At 60.0% G+C, this 16,302-nt stretch overlaps 2 protein-coding genes across 5 annotated transcripts in view; one reads left to right on the top strand and one right to left on the bottom strand.

Annotated features, from left to right (window-relative positions):
- Window positions 1–1,875: 1,875 nt before the first annotated feature.
- On the top strand, window positions 1,876–4,943 carry Gpx4 (glutathione peroxidase 4). Its single transcript, XM_052165881.1, has 7 exons — window positions 1,876–1,992; window positions 2,794–2,888; window positions 2,978–3,122; window positions 3,394–3,545; window positions 4,641–4,665; window positions 4,751–4,810; window positions 4,887–4,943. Exons 1-7 carry the CDS (start codon window positions 1,909–1,911, stop codon window positions 4,917–4,919), a joined length of 594 nt encoding a protein of 197 aa, XP_052021841.1. The 5' UTR covers window positions 1,876–1,908; the 3' UTR covers window positions 4,920–4,943.
- Window positions 4,944–5,668: 725 nt separating this feature from the next.
- The window catches only part of Sbno2 (strawberry notch homolog 2), a 46,202-nt gene continuing 35,568 nt past the window's right edge, over window positions 5,669–16,302 (bottom strand). For 2 of the 4 annotated variants that reach the window (XM_052165862.1, XM_052165864.1), the window contains 21 exons: window positions 15,638–15,755; window positions 15,200–15,305; window positions 14,819–14,972; window positions 12,739–12,915; window positions 12,559–12,656; window positions 12,134–12,213; window positions 10,916–11,116; window positions 10,521–10,690; window positions 9,909–10,040; window positions 9,556–9,691; window positions 9,360–9,472; window positions 9,197–9,268; window positions 9,005–9,113; window positions 8,776–8,850; window positions 8,548–8,691; window positions 7,471–7,565; window positions 7,304–7,399; window positions 7,082–7,213; window positions 6,926–7,002; window positions 6,623–6,813; window positions 5,669–6,531 (listed from right to left, as the gene is read on the bottom strand). In XM_052165862.1, the coding sequence (XP_052021822.1) occupies window positions 6,083–6,531; window positions 6,623–6,813; window positions 6,926–7,002; window positions 7,082–7,213; window positions 7,304–7,399; window positions 7,471–7,565; window positions 8,548–8,691; window positions 8,776–8,850; window positions 9,005–9,113; window positions 9,197–9,268; window positions 9,360–9,472; window positions 9,556–9,691; window positions 9,909–10,040; window positions 10,521–10,690; window positions 10,916–11,116; window positions 12,134–12,213; window positions 12,559–12,656; window positions 12,739–12,915; window positions 14,819–14,972; window positions 15,200–15,305; window positions 15,638–15,755 (2,925 nt within the window). In that variant the 3' untranslated portion in view covers window positions 5,669–6,082. The remainder of the gene's footprint in view (window positions 6,532–6,622; window positions 6,814–6,925; window positions 7,003–7,081; window positions 7,214–7,303; window positions 7,400–7,470; window positions 7,566–8,547; window positions 8,692–8,775; window positions 8,851–9,004; window positions 9,114–9,196; window positions 9,269–9,359; window positions 9,473–9,555; window positions 9,692–9,908; window positions 10,041–10,520; window positions 10,691–10,915; window positions 11,117–12,133; window positions 12,214–12,558; window positions 12,657–12,738; window positions 12,916–14,818; window positions 14,973–15,199; window positions 15,306–15,637; window positions 15,756–16,302) is intronic. The other 2 variants (XM_052165863.1, XM_052165865.1) reach the window with 1 other exon arrangement.

Below are 16,302 nucleotides of genomic sequence, written 5' to 3'. Positions count from 1 at the left end.
ACTTGGGAGAGGCAGGCCCTCCTCCCAGTACAAGTCCCTCCCATAGCTTGGGGCTGTGGTCCTCGAGTGGCAGCCTTTGGCCCTAGCCCTGGGTCTCTTTTCCAGTCCTGCCTTTATCACAGTTAACACTAACCCTGAAGCAGGGGTGGCGGTGGCGGGCTTTTGAGGTGCCCTGTGAGGGTGTGGCTCTAAGACTTTGGGCAATGGTATTTACAACTTCACTAAAGAGCTCTCACAGGCCCCTCAGTGACCCTTAGCCACCCGGTCTGGGGGCTGGGAGGAAACAGCTGACTTCCTGAGGTGGGAGGGGCCACTGAGAACATAGAACAGGATGGTGCAGAAATGTATCTTGACGACCCAGGTCACGGTCACACTAACTTTGCTTCTGGGGTCTGCCCATGGTGCTCCTGGGACCGAATCAGGAGGAGGGGCCCTGCGTCAGCAGAAGGCCTCCTTCAGGGCTCAGAAAAACAGGGAGGATTGAAGGGATTAGAGTCCAAGGGAGGACTGTGGGCAGGCAGCTGGGCTGAGGAATGTACTGAGTCACTCCTGTGACACAGCAAGGACAAAGGGCTGAGCAGTGTGGGGTTGTGGGAGGAGCTGTGGGGCCTTTAGCTTCTCACTTAGGCCCTCAGGCCCCTGGCTTCTTTTATGTGGACAGGGACCTCTGAGGTCAGCAGTAACTGTGTCTCGTGCCACCTTGTGTTTCTGATAACAGGGTTTGCTAGGTCGCCCTGGCTGACCTGGGCCTTGCTTACCTCCTAGGGCTGGGGCTAAGAGGGCAGCCACTAGGCCGGGCTCCATCTTGGTTTTGAGGCAGGTTCTCCCACTGACCACAAGTGTCTGGCTGACCTGACTTAGTCCCAGGGCTCCAGCCTCGGAATCCCAGGTTCTGGAATGACAAGCGCATCCTTGTGCGCCACTCTGCGCGGGCGCGGCCATCTCGACGCTTGTGTGTCGGCAATGGCTTCCTCACCAAGCCCTCATATCACGCCTCAGTCATCTCCGGCACAAGTCAGGATCTGCAGGGCACAGGATCGGGCCTGGTGTCACCGACCTGCCATCCTAGTACCCAGGAGTCTAAGGCAGGAGGATTGCTTTGAGCTTTAAGCCAGGCTGAACTGTAAAATTAGGGGAAAAACTACATCTGGGGTTCCGGACTCAGTGGGTTGAGAGCTCCCGCTCACATGCTCCAGGTTCTGGGTTCCATCCCTACCCTGCATGGCCGCGCACTTTTGCCATTCCAACTCTTAGGAGGTAGAGGCAGGAGGATCAGGAGTTTAAAGTTGTACTGGCTACACAACTGTTTAGGCTAGCCTGAGCTACATGAGAAAGGAAATAGAAATGGAAGGGATGTAGGGATTGGCAGACACAGCAATCTCAGCACTCAGGACGCTGAGGCTGGAGGTCCAGGGGTTCAAGGTCATCCTCTGCTGCATAGATAGTTCAAGGCTAGCCTGGGCTACATGAGAGTCTGCTTCCAGTAGAAAAAAGGGGACTCCTGTACTCAAAGGGGATGTTTAGGGGGATGACTTTGCCACGCTTTCTATTCCCAGGAGTTCCCCAAAGCGGCCTGGCACCCTGCTCCCCTGCATGCAACCTCGCGGATAACTGTCCATAGTCCTCCAACGCGTAGCCCGCGTGGACGCGACTCCCGTTTCTCCGGCGTCCCCATCACTGAGCATGCGCAGTTGCTGACAACAACAAACTCTTAAGCCCAGCCCCGCCCAATCCGCCCCTCCATTCAGGCTTCCCATTGGCTGCAGGGGCCTCGCGTCTTCTGCGCAAGCGCATCCGGCCAATAAGAGACGTCAGTGGGCGTGGCCGAGGGCGGGCAAGCCAGACTTGGCCTCGCGCGTCCATTGGTCGGCTGCGTGAGGGGAGGAGCCGCTGGCTCCAGCCGCCGAGATGAGCTGGGGCCGTCTGAGCCGCTTATTGAAGCCAGCACTGCTGTGCGGGGCTCTGGCTGCGCCTGGCCTGGCTGGCACCATGGTGGGCTACTGGGGACCTGGGGGATCGCGGGTGGGAGCACGGTTCCGTGTCGGGTCACCGTATCCAGGGTGGGGGTCGGGAGTCGTGGGATCGGTTAGCTAGAGTAGGGGTCACCTAGGTGGGAAAGCGGAATCCAATAGGCATCCCCGGGGCCGAACAAGGCCAGGCCAGGGCGGGGAAGGTCCCTGGGGGGTGGGAACCGGTGTCGGGGTCCCCATAGCGGGCTCTGACTTGGTCACGCGCCCCGCCCGGCCTGGTGCGTCACAGTCGGCGGCTCCTTGGCTACCGGCTCTTTGTCCCCGCGCTGTGCTTGGGACGCACAGACGGGCGGGCATGGGCCGCGCGGCCTCCCGCAAGCGGGGACGCTGCAGGCAGCGCGGCGGGTCCCCGGGAGGCCGGCGACGCCGCGAACCTGGCCGCCAAAGTCCTAGGAAGCGCCCGGGGCCTCGGAGGAGGAAGGCTCGCGCCCGCCGCCGCAGGAGGGCGCGCCCTCGCCGGGTGGAGCCCATGCCTGTACCTTTCAACCCCGGGCCTCTACTGCAGGAGCCTCCCCAGAACTGCAACAGCTCCGAGCTCCTGGGCTTGGTGTGCGGCCAGGGATGCCCCTGCCGTCCTCTTCCCTGGTAGCATGTTCTAGGGGTGTCCACAGAGTTTTCAGGACATCCTGAAAGGGGCGTACTTGATGGAAGAAGGAGGAACCTTGAGACTCCTCCACCCAGTGCCCCAGGACTTTCTTTTCCTTGGCGCCGGGTTCTCCCCTGGGGTACCTGGGGTAGGACACTCAGTTTCCCTGTTTTACAGTGCGCATCCCGCGATGATTGGCGCTGTGCGCGCTCCATGCACGAATTCTCAGCCAAGGACATCGACGGGCACATGGTTTGCCTGGATAAGTACAGGTGGGTTTCTGGTTATGTGGGCGGTGCACGGCTGGTCTGAAAATGGGGCTCTCCTGACTGGCTTCTTTCCCACTCTTTCCCTCCCCCAGGGGTTTCGTGTGCATCGTCACCAACGTGGCCTCGCAATGAGGCAAAACCGACGTAAACTACACTCAGCTAGTCGATCTGCATGCCCGATACGCTGAGTGTGGTTTACGGATCCTGGCCTTCCCCTGCAACCAGTTCGGGAGGCAGGTGCGTAGCTGTTCCCAGGCAACGCCCCCCCGGGGGGTGGGGGGGTGCGCACGCACGTGTGTTTGTGTGTGTGAGTGTGTGTGTGTGTGTGTGTGTGAGTGCGCGCCTGTGTCTGGAGGCAGGTTCTTAGCTGTTCCCAAGCAATGTCCCCGCAACTGGAGGGCGGGGGGGGGGGGGGCTGTGTGTGTGTGTGTGCGTGTATGTTTGTCTGTCTTAGTGTGCATCCGGATGAAATGTAGTGCATCTTCCAAGTAAATGTTGCTGCCCACAGGAGCCAGGAAGTAATCAAGAAATCAAGGAGTTTGCAGCCGGCTACAATGTCAAGTTTGACATGTACAGCAAGATCTGTGTAAATGGGGACGATGCCCACCCACTGTGGAAATGGATGAAAGTCCAGCCCAAGGGCAGGGGCATGCTGGGAAAGTGAGTGGCCCTGGGGGAGGGAGGGACTCTGGGCCTGGGTGGAGAGCGAGTGTCAAGTTTTTAGTTTGCTTTGAGGGGGGGTTGTCTCACTGAGTACAGTTCTAGATGGCCCAGAACTCAAGATCTGCCTGCCCTGTGAAAGTGCCTGGATTAAAGGTGTGCACCACCTGGCCAGACCTCAGAGATGAATTTGTTTGTATTTTATGTGTATGGGTGTTCTTGCTTGAGTATATTTATGTGTACCACATAGGTGTAGGTACAGTGCCTGCAGAGGCCAGAAGAGGGCATGGAATCTCTTGAGGCTGGGTTGGTGGGGTTGGTAGTGCGGCTTGGGGGCGGAGCTTGAGTGCTTCCTCCCCTCCCCCCACCACCCCCAGACAGTTTCTCTGTGTAGCCCTGGCTGTCCTGGAACTCACTCTATACATCAGGCTGGTCTGGAACTCAGGCTGCCTCTGCCTCTGGAGTACTGGGACTAAAGGCGTGCGCCACCACTGCCTGCCACCACCTCCTGGCTAGAGTGCCCTTTAAGAGCAACCAGTTGGGCGGTGGTGGCGCACACCTGTAATCCCAGCACTCTGGGAGGCAGAGGCAGGCGGATTTCTGAGTTTGAGGCCAGCCTGGTCTACAGAGTGAGTTCCAGGACAGACAGGGCTACAAAAACCAAATCCAAAAAAAAAAAAAAAAGAACAAAGAAAGGAAGGAAAATAAGAGCAGCCAGTGCTCACAGTCGCTGGCCGGCCAGACCACCCCCACCACTCCTCCAGATGATTTTCATTTTGTCTATGCGTTTTGTCTGCATGCAAGTCCTTGTAGTCCGCGCATGCTTGAAGCCCTCACAGGCCAGGGGACAGCCTGTGATTTCCTGGAGTTGGAGTTAGTAGACTCTGAGGCAGCCTGTGATATGGGTGCTGGCAGTGTAGCCTATTGTCCAGGAGAACAGTGCATTCTTCTAACCTCTGAGTGAGGCCCCGCCCGGCTTGAGGCAGGGTATTGTCGAGTGTCCCTGGTGGCCCGCCTAGGCTGGTGCTGAGGGTGTGCCCATGCCCTGGCAGGTACCACTTCTAAACCCTTTTCTTTTCTTCTCCCCCCTCACAGTGCCATCAAATGGAACTTTACCAAGGTAAGTGGCATATAGTGTAGAGGTGTGGCCCAGCCCCCCCCGCCCCCCCCCCCCCCCCGTCAACACACGCCTCTCTGTCTTGCAGTTTCTCATTGATAAGAACGGCTGCGTGGTGAAGCGCTATGGTCCCATGGAGGAGCCCCAGGTAAAGGGCTTTGCGACAGCAGCCGATGCAGTTGCAGGGGGCGGGGCGGGGCTGACTAGGTTGTCTCCCTTCCCAGGTGATAGAGAAGGACCTGCCGTGCTATCTCTAGCCCTACAAGTATGTGCGCCCACACCGAGCCCCCCTGCCCCGTGGCCCCTGGAGCCTTCCACCCCGGCACTCATGACGGTCTGCCTGAAAACCAGCCCGCTGGTGGGGCAGCCCCGAGGACCTGGCGTGCATCCCCGCCGGAGGAAGGTCCAGAGGCCTGTGGCCTCGGGCTCGAGCGTCACCATGGCTGCCTTGTGGGAATAAAATGTAGACATGTGCTGCGTGTGTTCTTGGGTCAGGAACTGAGCGCGCTGGGGACCAGGACTCTGCAGGCGCAGACTGCAGATGGATCGGGGTCAGCTGCTCACGGGTCCCTGCTGATCCCCTGGCTCCGCCCAGGCCAGCTGGAAGGCCCAGGATGTGCTGTGCTGTGCACAGGGCTCTTATAGGAGGGTGGGAACCTGCTGGGCCTAAGGTCTGGGATGCTGAGTCAGGGTTGCCACAGGCCTGAGTCTGGGGCACGTGTGTGTGTGTGTGTGTGTGTGTGTGTGTGTGTGTGTGTGCGCGCGCGCGTCAGTCTCTGGGGATTGTGGAGTGACTGCCTACTGTTGTCTGAGAATCCCCCAGCCTCCTGAGCTACTGGCCTCCCTCCCTGTGGAACTCTGAGCGCTGTGCTTGCAGAGAGGCTGCCCTCTGGTCTTCCCTGCCTCCCCAGCCAACCTGGGTTCGCTCTACTCTAGTGGGCGGTAGCCTCAGCCCTGGGATCCTCCGGTCTCCTCACTGATCCGTCGGCCACAGCACACTGGGAAGTAGAAGCGAAAGGCACATATATTTTAAAAAAGATCTTTACATATGTACACGGTTCATTATAAATACATAGAAACCAGGGTCCGCCAGCTGCCCACAGAGCCAGGCTGGGGAGGGGCGGGTGACAATAATTTAGGGGCAGGGGATTGCATATATTAACGGGGTCTGCCCCGTGGAGCCCCCATAGCCAGCGGGGCCCGAGCACCGATTTCCTGAGTTACCAGCTCTCTGGGACAAGCAAGCCCCACGGCTTCTAGGCTGCGCACGGCTGTAGCGGGGACACAGAGGCCCCGCTCCACACTGGCTGGGAAGGCACTGTGGCCAGACACCTCAGTAGTCACGGGAACCTCCGCTTGCAGAGGAGCCCACAGGCCTCGCTGCCCAGTACAGTTGTAATCCAGAGGCTGAAATAGCAGCCTAAGAGTTTGGGAAGGGCGGGCTGAAGTGGATGACGCTCTGCCGCTCTGTGCCTCCGCCACCCACACCCACCAGAGGCGCAGGGGTTTCGGTGGGCCCTGCACGCAAGGAGCGGAGCATGTCTTCCAACACTTCCCTGAAGTTGATGTCGCAGCCCTGGTGCGCCAGCTCCACAGGGTTGGTGGCAGGGTCTCTGGCACCCAGCATCAGAGAGCTGGGGTCTGGGGGCGGCAGCGACGGGAAGGCGAAGCGTGGAGGCGCTGGGAAAGCCTCGGCTGGGGGACTGTAGGTCAGGTCCAGCACCTCCCCAGGACCGCAAGGGAGCGTAATGGCGCGTGGAGTGGGTGGGCGCGCCGCCAACCCACGGGTACTGCGGCGCTTCACTTCTGCATCCATCAGCTGCAGTTCTTGCAGTACGCGGTGAACGCATCCCTCGGGGATCTTGATGCCTGTGGCGGCGTGGACACGCTGTCAGGTCCGCCTGGGGGACATACTTGGGGACCCTTCCTCCAGGGACCCCACACCCGCTGCCACACTCACCCACTTGCTTCTTCTTGTCCTTGGTCTTGAGGCGCACGATCTGTAGGTAGCTGCTACTGCTGACATCCGCCATGACGGCGGCGATGCGGCCCCACACGCGCAGCAGCGCCCCACACAGCATGTAGTGGTGGCGGAGGCGCAGACCCTGGGCGCAGCACTTGCCCTCCTGGGCCAGTCGGCAGCGCTGGTTCCTGCACCAGGGGACCGCGGTCAGCCCGCAGAGCGCGCTTTCCCAGCCCACAAGGCCCTGGGACACTGGGCGCCCAGCTCCGCCCTCCTGGTGGCTTCCCGCCCGGGCCTCACCAGGTGGTGTGGCTGCAGTGCTCCAGTGACAGGGCATAGCTGCTCTCCCAGTGTTCCCGAGCCTCTTCCACAGTGACCTGGGGACGCAAGCCTACAAGTTAGCAGGGGAGGAGCTCCCGTGCATTCCCAGCGCCTTGAGAGGCAGGTCCTCCCTACCCGGTGGAACTTCCGGCACAGGCTGTCCAGGGTCTCCAGCTGGCTCTGCCTGCCGATGTTTGGCTTGTACACAGTGAAATACTCGCCGCGGTTCTGTTCTGCCAGGAGGCAGCTCGTCTTGCTGCCTCGTACCTAGGAGCGAGAGTGGTGAGGTCAGCGGCCACCAGGACCTCTGGGTAGGCGGCTGGTGGGGCGCCTGCCATCAGGAGGGGGCCTACTCACCTTGTAGGAGAGGTAGAAGCCATCATAGGGGCCTTTCAGCTCCAGCGACCTAGTGACCGCCTCCTCCCACTTCATGCCGCGGTCCACGCTAATCTGCTGTGGCAAGTGGAGGTATTAGCGAGTTTGGGGACTGGAGCTAGGGCTGGGGCTGGGTGGCTCCTGCTCACCTTGTAGAAGACCACCTGCCCATCCTGTGGGTGCCCAGGCGCCAGGAACACCTGCTGGCTTTCCTCGTGGATCTCGTTGATGCCGGGGGCCAGGTCTGCGGAGAGGGCAGGAGGTCAGGGGCCAGCGAGGGAGTTTCTTCTGATCTACCCCACAAGGTGACTACCCCATCACTGAGCAGAGGAATCAAAAGCCACGAGGTCAGATGTCCCGTGGGGGGTGTCAGTAACCCTCTGGCCTGGGGTCCCCTGTGCCCTGCTGTGCATAGCTATCCAGAGGGATTGTGGGTACTTTTAAAAAGATTTATTTATTTTATGCATATGAGTGTTCTGTGTGCCAGAAGAGGGCATCAGATCCCATTACAGATGGTTGTGAGCCACCATGCGGTTGCTGGGAATTGAACTCAGGACCCCTGGAAGAGCAGACAGTGCTCTTAACCACTGAGGCATCTCTCCAGCCCCAGTCTGTCTTTTTAAAAAATACATTTCTAAAAAAAACATATTTGTGTCTCTGCACATGTGCACGCGGAAGAGGGGGTCAGGTCCGCTGGGGCAGGGGTGACAGGCAGCTGAGGCAGGGTGGCACATGACTCTGTCCTCTGGAAGAGCGGCAAGTGAGTTTACAGTTGAGCTCTCTCCAGCCTGGACAGGATCCAGGTGGCTCAGGCTACTCTTCAGTTTTCCAGGGTGAGCCTGAACTTCCGCTCCTCCTGCCTCTCTGAGTGCAGGGTTGGGAGGAAGCGCTGCCACATTTACAAGGACCGCATGTCCTTGGGGTCTAAAGCCTTAGCCTAGGTTGGCAGCATGTGCCCAGTGAGTCCACCCTGCGGCCCGCATGCAGCGAAGCTGCCTCTCAGCGCAGCCTGACAAGAAGACATGAGATTCCCAGAGCACTGAGATTCCTTTTGCTCTGTTTTTCGTAACTGCACTGTGTGAGTCTCACACAGGGTGAGCCTGCCCGGGTCAGCTGGCCCTCAACTGTAGCCACTCAATGATGGGCTTCACCGAACAGACACAAGGGGCCTCAGATGCCACCAGGGCTCCCGTGGATCCTGGGCACGGCCTGCTCTAGAGGCTTACCCAGGATGCCCATGTCGTATCTGCCCTCCTTCTTGTCGATCTCGATGAGGTGGTCGAACGTGTCGGAGAAATACTGGAACAGAGCATTCTGCTTGTGCACCTCCAGCCCAAGGATGCGGTTCAAGAACTTGGTGATGGAGCAGTCTGTGGGTAGAGCTGGGCCTCAGGCCGCTGGCGTCAGCCTCCCAACTGCCCCTGAACCACCTTCCCGGCACTTCCAGGACTCACCCTTCTCCACATCCAAGCTGCCTGAGCGCGACTCCCGGCTGCCGATGCCCACAGACAGCAGGCCCTGCTTCATGTCTGCAAAGGAAAACCTGACGCTGACCCTGAGATCCCAGGACACTGCCCTGCCCTCTCCCTAGAAACCCAGCCATATTCTGTCCCCAAATCCTGATGAAAGCAGCCCCGCCGTAGTCCCCACACCTCTCAGGCACACTCAGGAGCCCTGGCTCACCCCGAAAGAAGGCGGCATCCCCTCCTGGATAGCCCTGGGGCAGGGGCACCCTGTTGTCCGTCTGACCCATGATTGTAGCAAGGACACGGCTGAGCGCACGGGCGCCGTACTGTGGGACAGAGCAGGCGAGTGAGGCCTTGGTGGCGCGCAGCCTTTGTGCGCATGCGTGGCAGCCTCCCACTCGCGACTTACCTTGTTCTCGAAGTTGTACTTGCTCAGGTCTCGGGACTCCGTGGCGCGGCGATCTCCGTGGGTCAGGGCGCCCTGTGAGGGAAGCGAAGGGCGGTCTGTGACTCAGGCTCCAGCATACCCCAGTTACCTGGCCCGGCCCCTGCCTCAGGCCCGGCCCGCTCACCAGGCTCTCCAGCCGCTTGGCCACGATGGAGGCGAACCTCCGCTCCCCTGCCAGCTCGGAGATGAGGAAGACGTACTCGGGCGCGGAGACCTGGTTGGACCTGTGGGTGCGGCCTGGGGGCAGAGAGGCTCTAAGAGACCGGGTAAGGGGCTACGCTAGGGGAAGGGCTTCCCCGGGCCGGGGACAGGGGCCTCACCAAACTGCTGAATGGCGCGGTCTGCGCTCCAAGGCAGCTCCAGGGTCATGTGTACCCGGCGCCGCTGGTTCTGGACTCGGCGGTCGGCTTGGAGGGAGACGCCAGAGCTGGAGGCCTCAGAGATAATGGCCACGAGCTGGAGGTGGGGGCGAGATGGTCAGGATGCTTGGGGGCCCCGCCTCCTCACTGCTCAACTCTGGGTACCCAGGGAGAGAGTAAGAGTCCTTCAGGAAGCAGCGCACCCCGCCCCACCTTCAGCCATTCATTCTCTGAGCGGCGCTGGAAGCCGCCCCGCCCCAGCTGCCCCGCCCCTCCCCAGCTGCCCCGCCCCGCCCCACCCACTCAGCGCCCACCTTCTCGCCGCTCATGAAGCGCTGTTTCTCTCTGAGGTTCACGTGGTCGATGGACAGGCCCTGCTCTGCCCTGGACTCAAAGACCACTGACCCGTCGGGCCTCGATATCACTCGGCCTTTCCTGCCAGTCATCTGTGGTTGACAGGGGTGGGGGACGTCCCCAACAGGGTGGGTGTCAGTGTGGTGGTCCGGAGACCCAGTGCACTGTGTCCATGTTTGAGGTACAAGGTGGCTCCGCTGAGACCCTGGTTTCCAGTGTGGCCTCAGCAGCCACGAGGATTCCTGCCACTACCACAGGCTTCCCTTCCTTTCTTTTCGGTACTTATTTTTGTTTTATGTATATGAGTGTGCGTGTGTGTATGAGTGTGTGCGTGTGAGTGTGTGTATGCGTGTGAGTGTGTGTATGCGTGTGAGTGTGTGTATGAGTGTGGCCCGGATGTGCTGGTGCCCTCAGGTCCATCTGGAAATGCGCTCATCTGGCGAGCCCTCTCCAGCCCTTTCCCTTTTTTGAGACAGGATCTCACGTAGTCCAGGCTGGCCAATGGGGGTGGGGACGGGAGGACAGTCCGCAGCCAGCTTCTGCCCATGTTGGAACTGACAGGACAGGCTCACCTCAGCCACGCGCTCGGGGCCCCCTAGCTGGTGGATGAGCTGGTCCAACGTGTTCACTGGCAGCTCCCGGCCCAGCGCTCGCACCTTGGCCAGCAGGCCCTGTTTCAGCCGTTCTACCCGGTCCAGGACACCAGGACCCTGCAGGTCTCTCTGAAGTGGGTACAGGGGACCTGGGGGTGGGGCAGAGGGTCAGTGAGGTGGCCTTGCAGGACCAGGATGAGGGGTCTCACAGGAGGGGAATGGAGGCCCATGGATATAACAGCAGTCACTCTGCTGTGACTGATAGCAAGGCCCTGATCTTGGCCATGTGCCTCAGTTTCCCCATCTGTAGCAAGGGTATGTGGTGGACAGGCCCTCATGTAGCTATGTCTGCTGCCTGGATGGCGGAGGCTCACCTCGGTCATCTGTGGGCAATGTGGGGGCGTCTACGATGACCACGTCGTCGTCCACCAGGGACTCTGGGGATGAATTGAAGTCGCTGTCCAGGCCAGCATCCCCAGCATCTGACTCTGTGCTGCTGCCATCACTAATACGGATGACGCCTGCTGTCTCCAGTGCCAGTCTGGAAGCCTTGGGGCCACGACCCCGTGGCCGCCCTGCAGGGAGGAGTCCCTGGTCAGCTTTGGGAAGTGGAGGCTGCAGAGTGGGTGGAGCTTGGGAGGAGGGTAGAGAGCAGGAAGCGCTGAGGCCAGGAGGGGCCTGACTCTGGGGTGGAGCCACCCAGGCTCCTGTCTAAGATGGCTGGCCTCTTCTGTTTGGGTGTGGCTTCTATGCCCTCCAGGAAGCCCTTCAGCCCCTCTTTGGGCAGGGCGAGGCGACCTGGGGTACCATGTCCCCATCCCCACCCCTGACGGCTTCATGACTGGAGATGTCAGAGCCTCCTCAAAGGACAAGTCCATCTCCTCGAGTGACAGTGCTGTTGGTTGCCAGGCAGCATGTGTGGAGGGGGAAGGCCCGCGTGTCTGGGGAGCGGAGGAGCCGAGGCTGTCCTTCCCAGGCTGTGTGTCTGCGGGGGAGGGATCTGGCTTCTCTGAGTCTGGCTTGGGAAGTCTGAGCTGGAGGGTAGGTGGCCGCACACACTGCCCTGAGCAGCCTTGGCTGCGCAGCTCCAAAGGCAAGCCTGCCTGCCTGTCTGTCTGTCTGTCAGCCCGCCTGCCTGTCTGTCTGTCTGTCTGCCCACCTGCCTGCCTGCCCGTCGGCCTACCTGTCGGTCCACCCACCCTCCCGCCCACCTGTCTGCCCACCCGCCTGTGTGTGGTGCCCACCCGCCTGACTGCCTGTCTGTCTGTCTGTCCGCCTGCCTGCCTGCCTGCCAACCCGTGGGGCTGAAGCTGGGGTCTACGGTCCTGCTGGGGTCCCCAGGGCCTTGGGCAGTGGGTGCTGGGCTGACAGGCAGGCATCCTGAGGTTAGAGTCTGCCAGGGTTTTGCCCCAGCTCTTCTCTGAGCACCCTGCAGGGGAATGGCCAGATCTACACTTGCACTGCCGGGGGTGCCCATGTGAAAACTCCCAGCCGCTGGTGCAGGACATGACGCTAGAGTGGGGACAGACCTCAGGCAGGTCTGGAGGGAGAGGGGGTCAGAGTAAAGCAGAGGAGGGGCTGGGTGGGCATACGTTTCCTCTTTCCTCCTCCCCGGTCACGCCTCCTCCTGGTGGAAGGGAAGTGCTTCTGGATCAGGGACAGGAAGACACCTCTGCAGGGGAGAGAGGGCTCAGCACACAGGCAGGTCATGGCCAAGCAGCTTCAGGGGGATGGAGGGGGCACAGTGGCCCCCAGGTTGGGGTCCCTGGGTGGGATCAGGCAGGAGTCTCGCTGGGGTGAACTGCGGTGGCTCCTGAGAAGCCCATGGGACTGTGTTGGGATAGCACCACTGTGTGTCGTGGCAGATGTCCACAAGTCTCCTTTTGAGGTCCCAGGATCAAAACCCATGTGGCCTTCAGACCCATGAGATTCCTGTCTGGCCCTGCCCCCTGGTGGCTCCTCCCCAGCTGCTGAGGGGCACAGGGCAGCAATGGGCACAGCCAGGGGAGTCACTCACTCTGCCGCGGAGACGAAGCAGTCCAGGTGACCCTCATTCTCATCCAGCACCTCTCGGGTTCGCGCCTCCCCTGTGGACTGCAGCCCGATGACCACGCACTGCGGGGATGGGGGATGGGTGTGTGAATGCCACGTGGGCTCCCGGGTGACTGCCCCTCCCCGGGCTTGTGTGCACACTCACCTTGCCCCTGCCCAGCTCCTGCTGCGCCAGCTCCACCAGCCGGTGCACCTTCGCCGCAATGCACAGGTACTTAAAGAAGCGCTGGTGCGCGGACCAGAACTGACCCCACAGGGACTTGCGAGACTCCAGGCCGATCCAGTCGGCTGCCTGCTGGAACACGCTCAGGGCCTCAGCCCACTGCAAAAGCAAGGCCCATGGTGAGGGTACCAGCCAGCCTGTGGCGGGGACTCGGGTTGCGGAATGTGGGGTGAGGACCGGTGAGGGAGGGGTGCACAATGAGGGTGACAGAGCCAAAGCAGGTGTCCTGCAGGTAGCAGGTGGATGCAGGACAGCCACGCTGCGTTCATACACACATTGTCAAAGAGCACCAGGCTGGAGGAGGGCCGTTGTTGTCATGTGATTAAGCATCCCTGGTAGCCCAGGCTGGCCTTGAAGTCCTGAGCCCTTGCTCCAGTCTTCCAGCCTCCTGGACACTGAGACCACAGATGTGCACTCTAGGTCTGACTTTACTGGGGAAGAGGGCCGGCCTGAGCTGGATGTGGAGCCTACGATAACCTCCAATCTCTAACTCTCCCGCTTCTACCTCCCACGTGCTGCAGTGACAGATGCTAGTCCCCACACCTAGCTTCAGAGTTTCCACAGGGCAGCCAGACTCAAGGCCTCCTGGGCATGACGGGCACCGGCCCACCCCGAGGCTCCGCACGGTCCTGAGCAGCACCCTGGCCGCCACAGGCTGACAGGAGGTCTCTAGCAGGGCAGCCACATTTGTCCCCCGAGATGAATGGCCACTGGAGGCCACAGGGCAGGCACTGTAGGTGTCCCTGCTGACCATGCTGGCCTTTCATTTTGTTGTTTTCACGCAGGGTTTTCCTTGTAGCTGGCCCATGATTCCCGAGTGCCTGGGTGACAGCACCGGGTTAGCACCTCCAGCTTGTTCTTTCATAGTCTGTAGTGCTGGGATCACACTCAGGCCTAGCACACACACAGCGGCCGAACTGGGGTGATGGTGCACACTTGTGTCGGCACCTGGAACTAGAGGCAGAGGGGCCAGGGCGGGGCCAGGGGAGAGAGCCTATTGCTGAGCCAGTGTGGGAACAGGAGCCTGTCCACACAGGGAGGCTGGACACGGTCACTACCCCATGTCACTGTCTAGGCAACATGCCTGGGAGTCCTCGAACGCGAGCAGGACTGCCAGTGTCATAGCCGTGACTCCTTCAAGCAGAGGCCAGGAGTTCTGGTACATGCCTCTGACTATACATAGCACATGGGTGACTGAGGCAGGAGGATTGCCAGAAGTCTGGGCAACTAACTTATAGTGAGATAAGATAGTCTCAGAAATAAAAGTAAAAGTGATGGGTGCTGGAGAGATGCTCTTCCAGAGAATCCAGGTTCAATTCCCACATGACAGAAAACGACCGTCTGTAACTTTAGTTCCAAGAACTCAGACACTTCACAGACACACATGCAGGCAAAACACTGATGAACACAGAATAAGAACACATAAACCCCCATAACAACAGGCGGGGAATAAAACTTCGCTGCACCCCACCCCCTAAAAAAGAATACATAATGCTTTGCTGTTGTTGTTTTTTGTTTTTTTAGATTTGTTTTTTAGAGACAGGGTTTCTCTGTGTAGCCCTGGCTGTCCTGGAACTCACTCTGTAGACCAGGCTGGCCTTGAACTCAGAAATCCGCCTGCCTCTGCCTCCCAGAGTGCTGGGATTACAGGCGTGTGCCACCACCGCCTGGCTTTTTTTCTTTTTTTAAACAAAAAAGATTGCCAGGCAGTGGTGACCTATGCCTCTAGTCCCAGCTGGCAGACCTCTGTGAGTTCGAGGCCAGCCTGGCAACAGAGGGCACAGGCAGAGCTACACTGAGAAACCAAACAAACAAATGCAAAATAAAATGAGAGACAAAAAGCCCCAAAGACTGGCTTGAGGTAACCTGATGCTGACGTAGCGCTGACGTAGCGCTGACGTGACCCCAGGAGCTCCCGCTCCCTACCACACACCCCACAGTGTGACTGTGTGACACGTGCCAATGAGGAGCGGGGTCCCTGCAGACAACTGCCCCAGCTTACCAGCCGGGCTGCCCGGTTGTAGACCTGCTCGAAGGCGGGGGACAATGGGATCTCCTCGATTCGGAAGGTGACCCCCGAGAAACTGAGCTGGCGCGCGATGTACATGCCGCTGACCTTCATGTCCATGGCCACGATCTCCATGGCGCCCACGCCCCTGCAGACAGACAGAGCCCCTGACACCCCGTCCCGTGGGAGCCCGGGGCAGCACACATGCGCACGCACAGGCCCCATGTCGGGAGGAAGCCGGCTGAGGCCAGAGAGGAGCAGAGCAGAGGGACTGTGAGGAGAAGAGCTCATCTTTCTGAGGGGACAGGAGGTGCTGGGAGACACGGGGCCTTTGGAGACCTGGCAAGGATAGCCAGAGGCAGAGATGGGACCCACCTCTTCTCAATGGCGTGCAGGAACTCCTCGAAGGTCCGGAAGGGTGTGCCCTCGCCCCAGATGCCCAGGCGGCTCATGTATATCATGTTGCGGGGCTCGGACGCACCTAGGGATTGGAAGCAGGAAACTGAGGCCAGCAGCTCACCATGCAACTGGGAGTGCTGCGGGTCACGCAGGGGCCGAGTGGGGTCCACTGCCACCACAGTCCCAGGGACTTGGGCCCTAGGGAAGGGACTGAGGCTCTGAGGCAGATGTCCAAGGGTGCCATCAAGGTCAGCCAGAGGCCATCAGCAAGGGGAGGCTGGCTGAGAGACAGCAGGCTCCATGGTTGCCCCAGGTACCAAGCAAAAACAGGGTACAGGTCTAATCTAGTGCGGCAGGACACCCCGCACCCCTGTGTAGGTGCCCAGCCTGCCCAGCCGCCGCCCCACAGCTCACCTGTGGCACTGGCATACACCACCCTAGCCTGGGGCAGCTTGCTCTGCAGGTCCAGCACAGCCTTGCCCATCTTGGTGGAGCTGGCATTCTTGGCTTTGTGACACTCATCAAACACAATCTGAGACACTCTGGGTTAAGGAATGTTTCAGAATCACAGAACGTATCCCTAATCAAATATCCCACAATGCAGCAAAGGGAACTGGGAAAATGTGGGGGACTTGGAGTTTGAGGACCACTCAATACTGGGCAGTGGTGGCGCACGCCTTTAATCCCAGCACTTGGGAGGCAGAGGCAGGCGGATTTCTGAGTTCGAGGCCAGCCTGGTCTACAGAGTGAGTTCCAGGACAGCCAGGGCTACACAGAGAAACCCTGTCTTGAAAAACCACAAAAAAGGGGCTGCTGGGTGGGGGGGCATGGTGCTCAGCGTCAGGCATGCTTACCATGCACAAACCTCTGTGTTCCATCCTCAGCACTACATAAGTCTGACCTGGTGGCCACCATGCCATGACAGACCCTGCTGTGACAGAGTCTGTCTCAAAAGAGGGGCAGGCGCCAAGGAGGGAGGCAGCTTAGATGACATAGAAAGACTCTCCAGACCCAAGGCCAGAGGGCCAAGAAGGGCAGATACAAGAGTGCTGTGCTGAGGTTCCGGCCACACTCTCTGC

Source organism: Apodemus sylvaticus, chromosome 20 (genome assembly GCF_947179515.1).
Source record: "Apodemus sylvaticus chromosome 20, mApoSyl1.1, whole genome shotgun sequence".
Classification (NCBI taxonomy): Eukaryota; Metazoa; Chordata; class Mammalia; order Rodentia; family Muridae; genus Apodemus; species Apodemus sylvaticus.
This window is presented reverse-complemented; position numbering and strand designations above follow the sequence as displayed.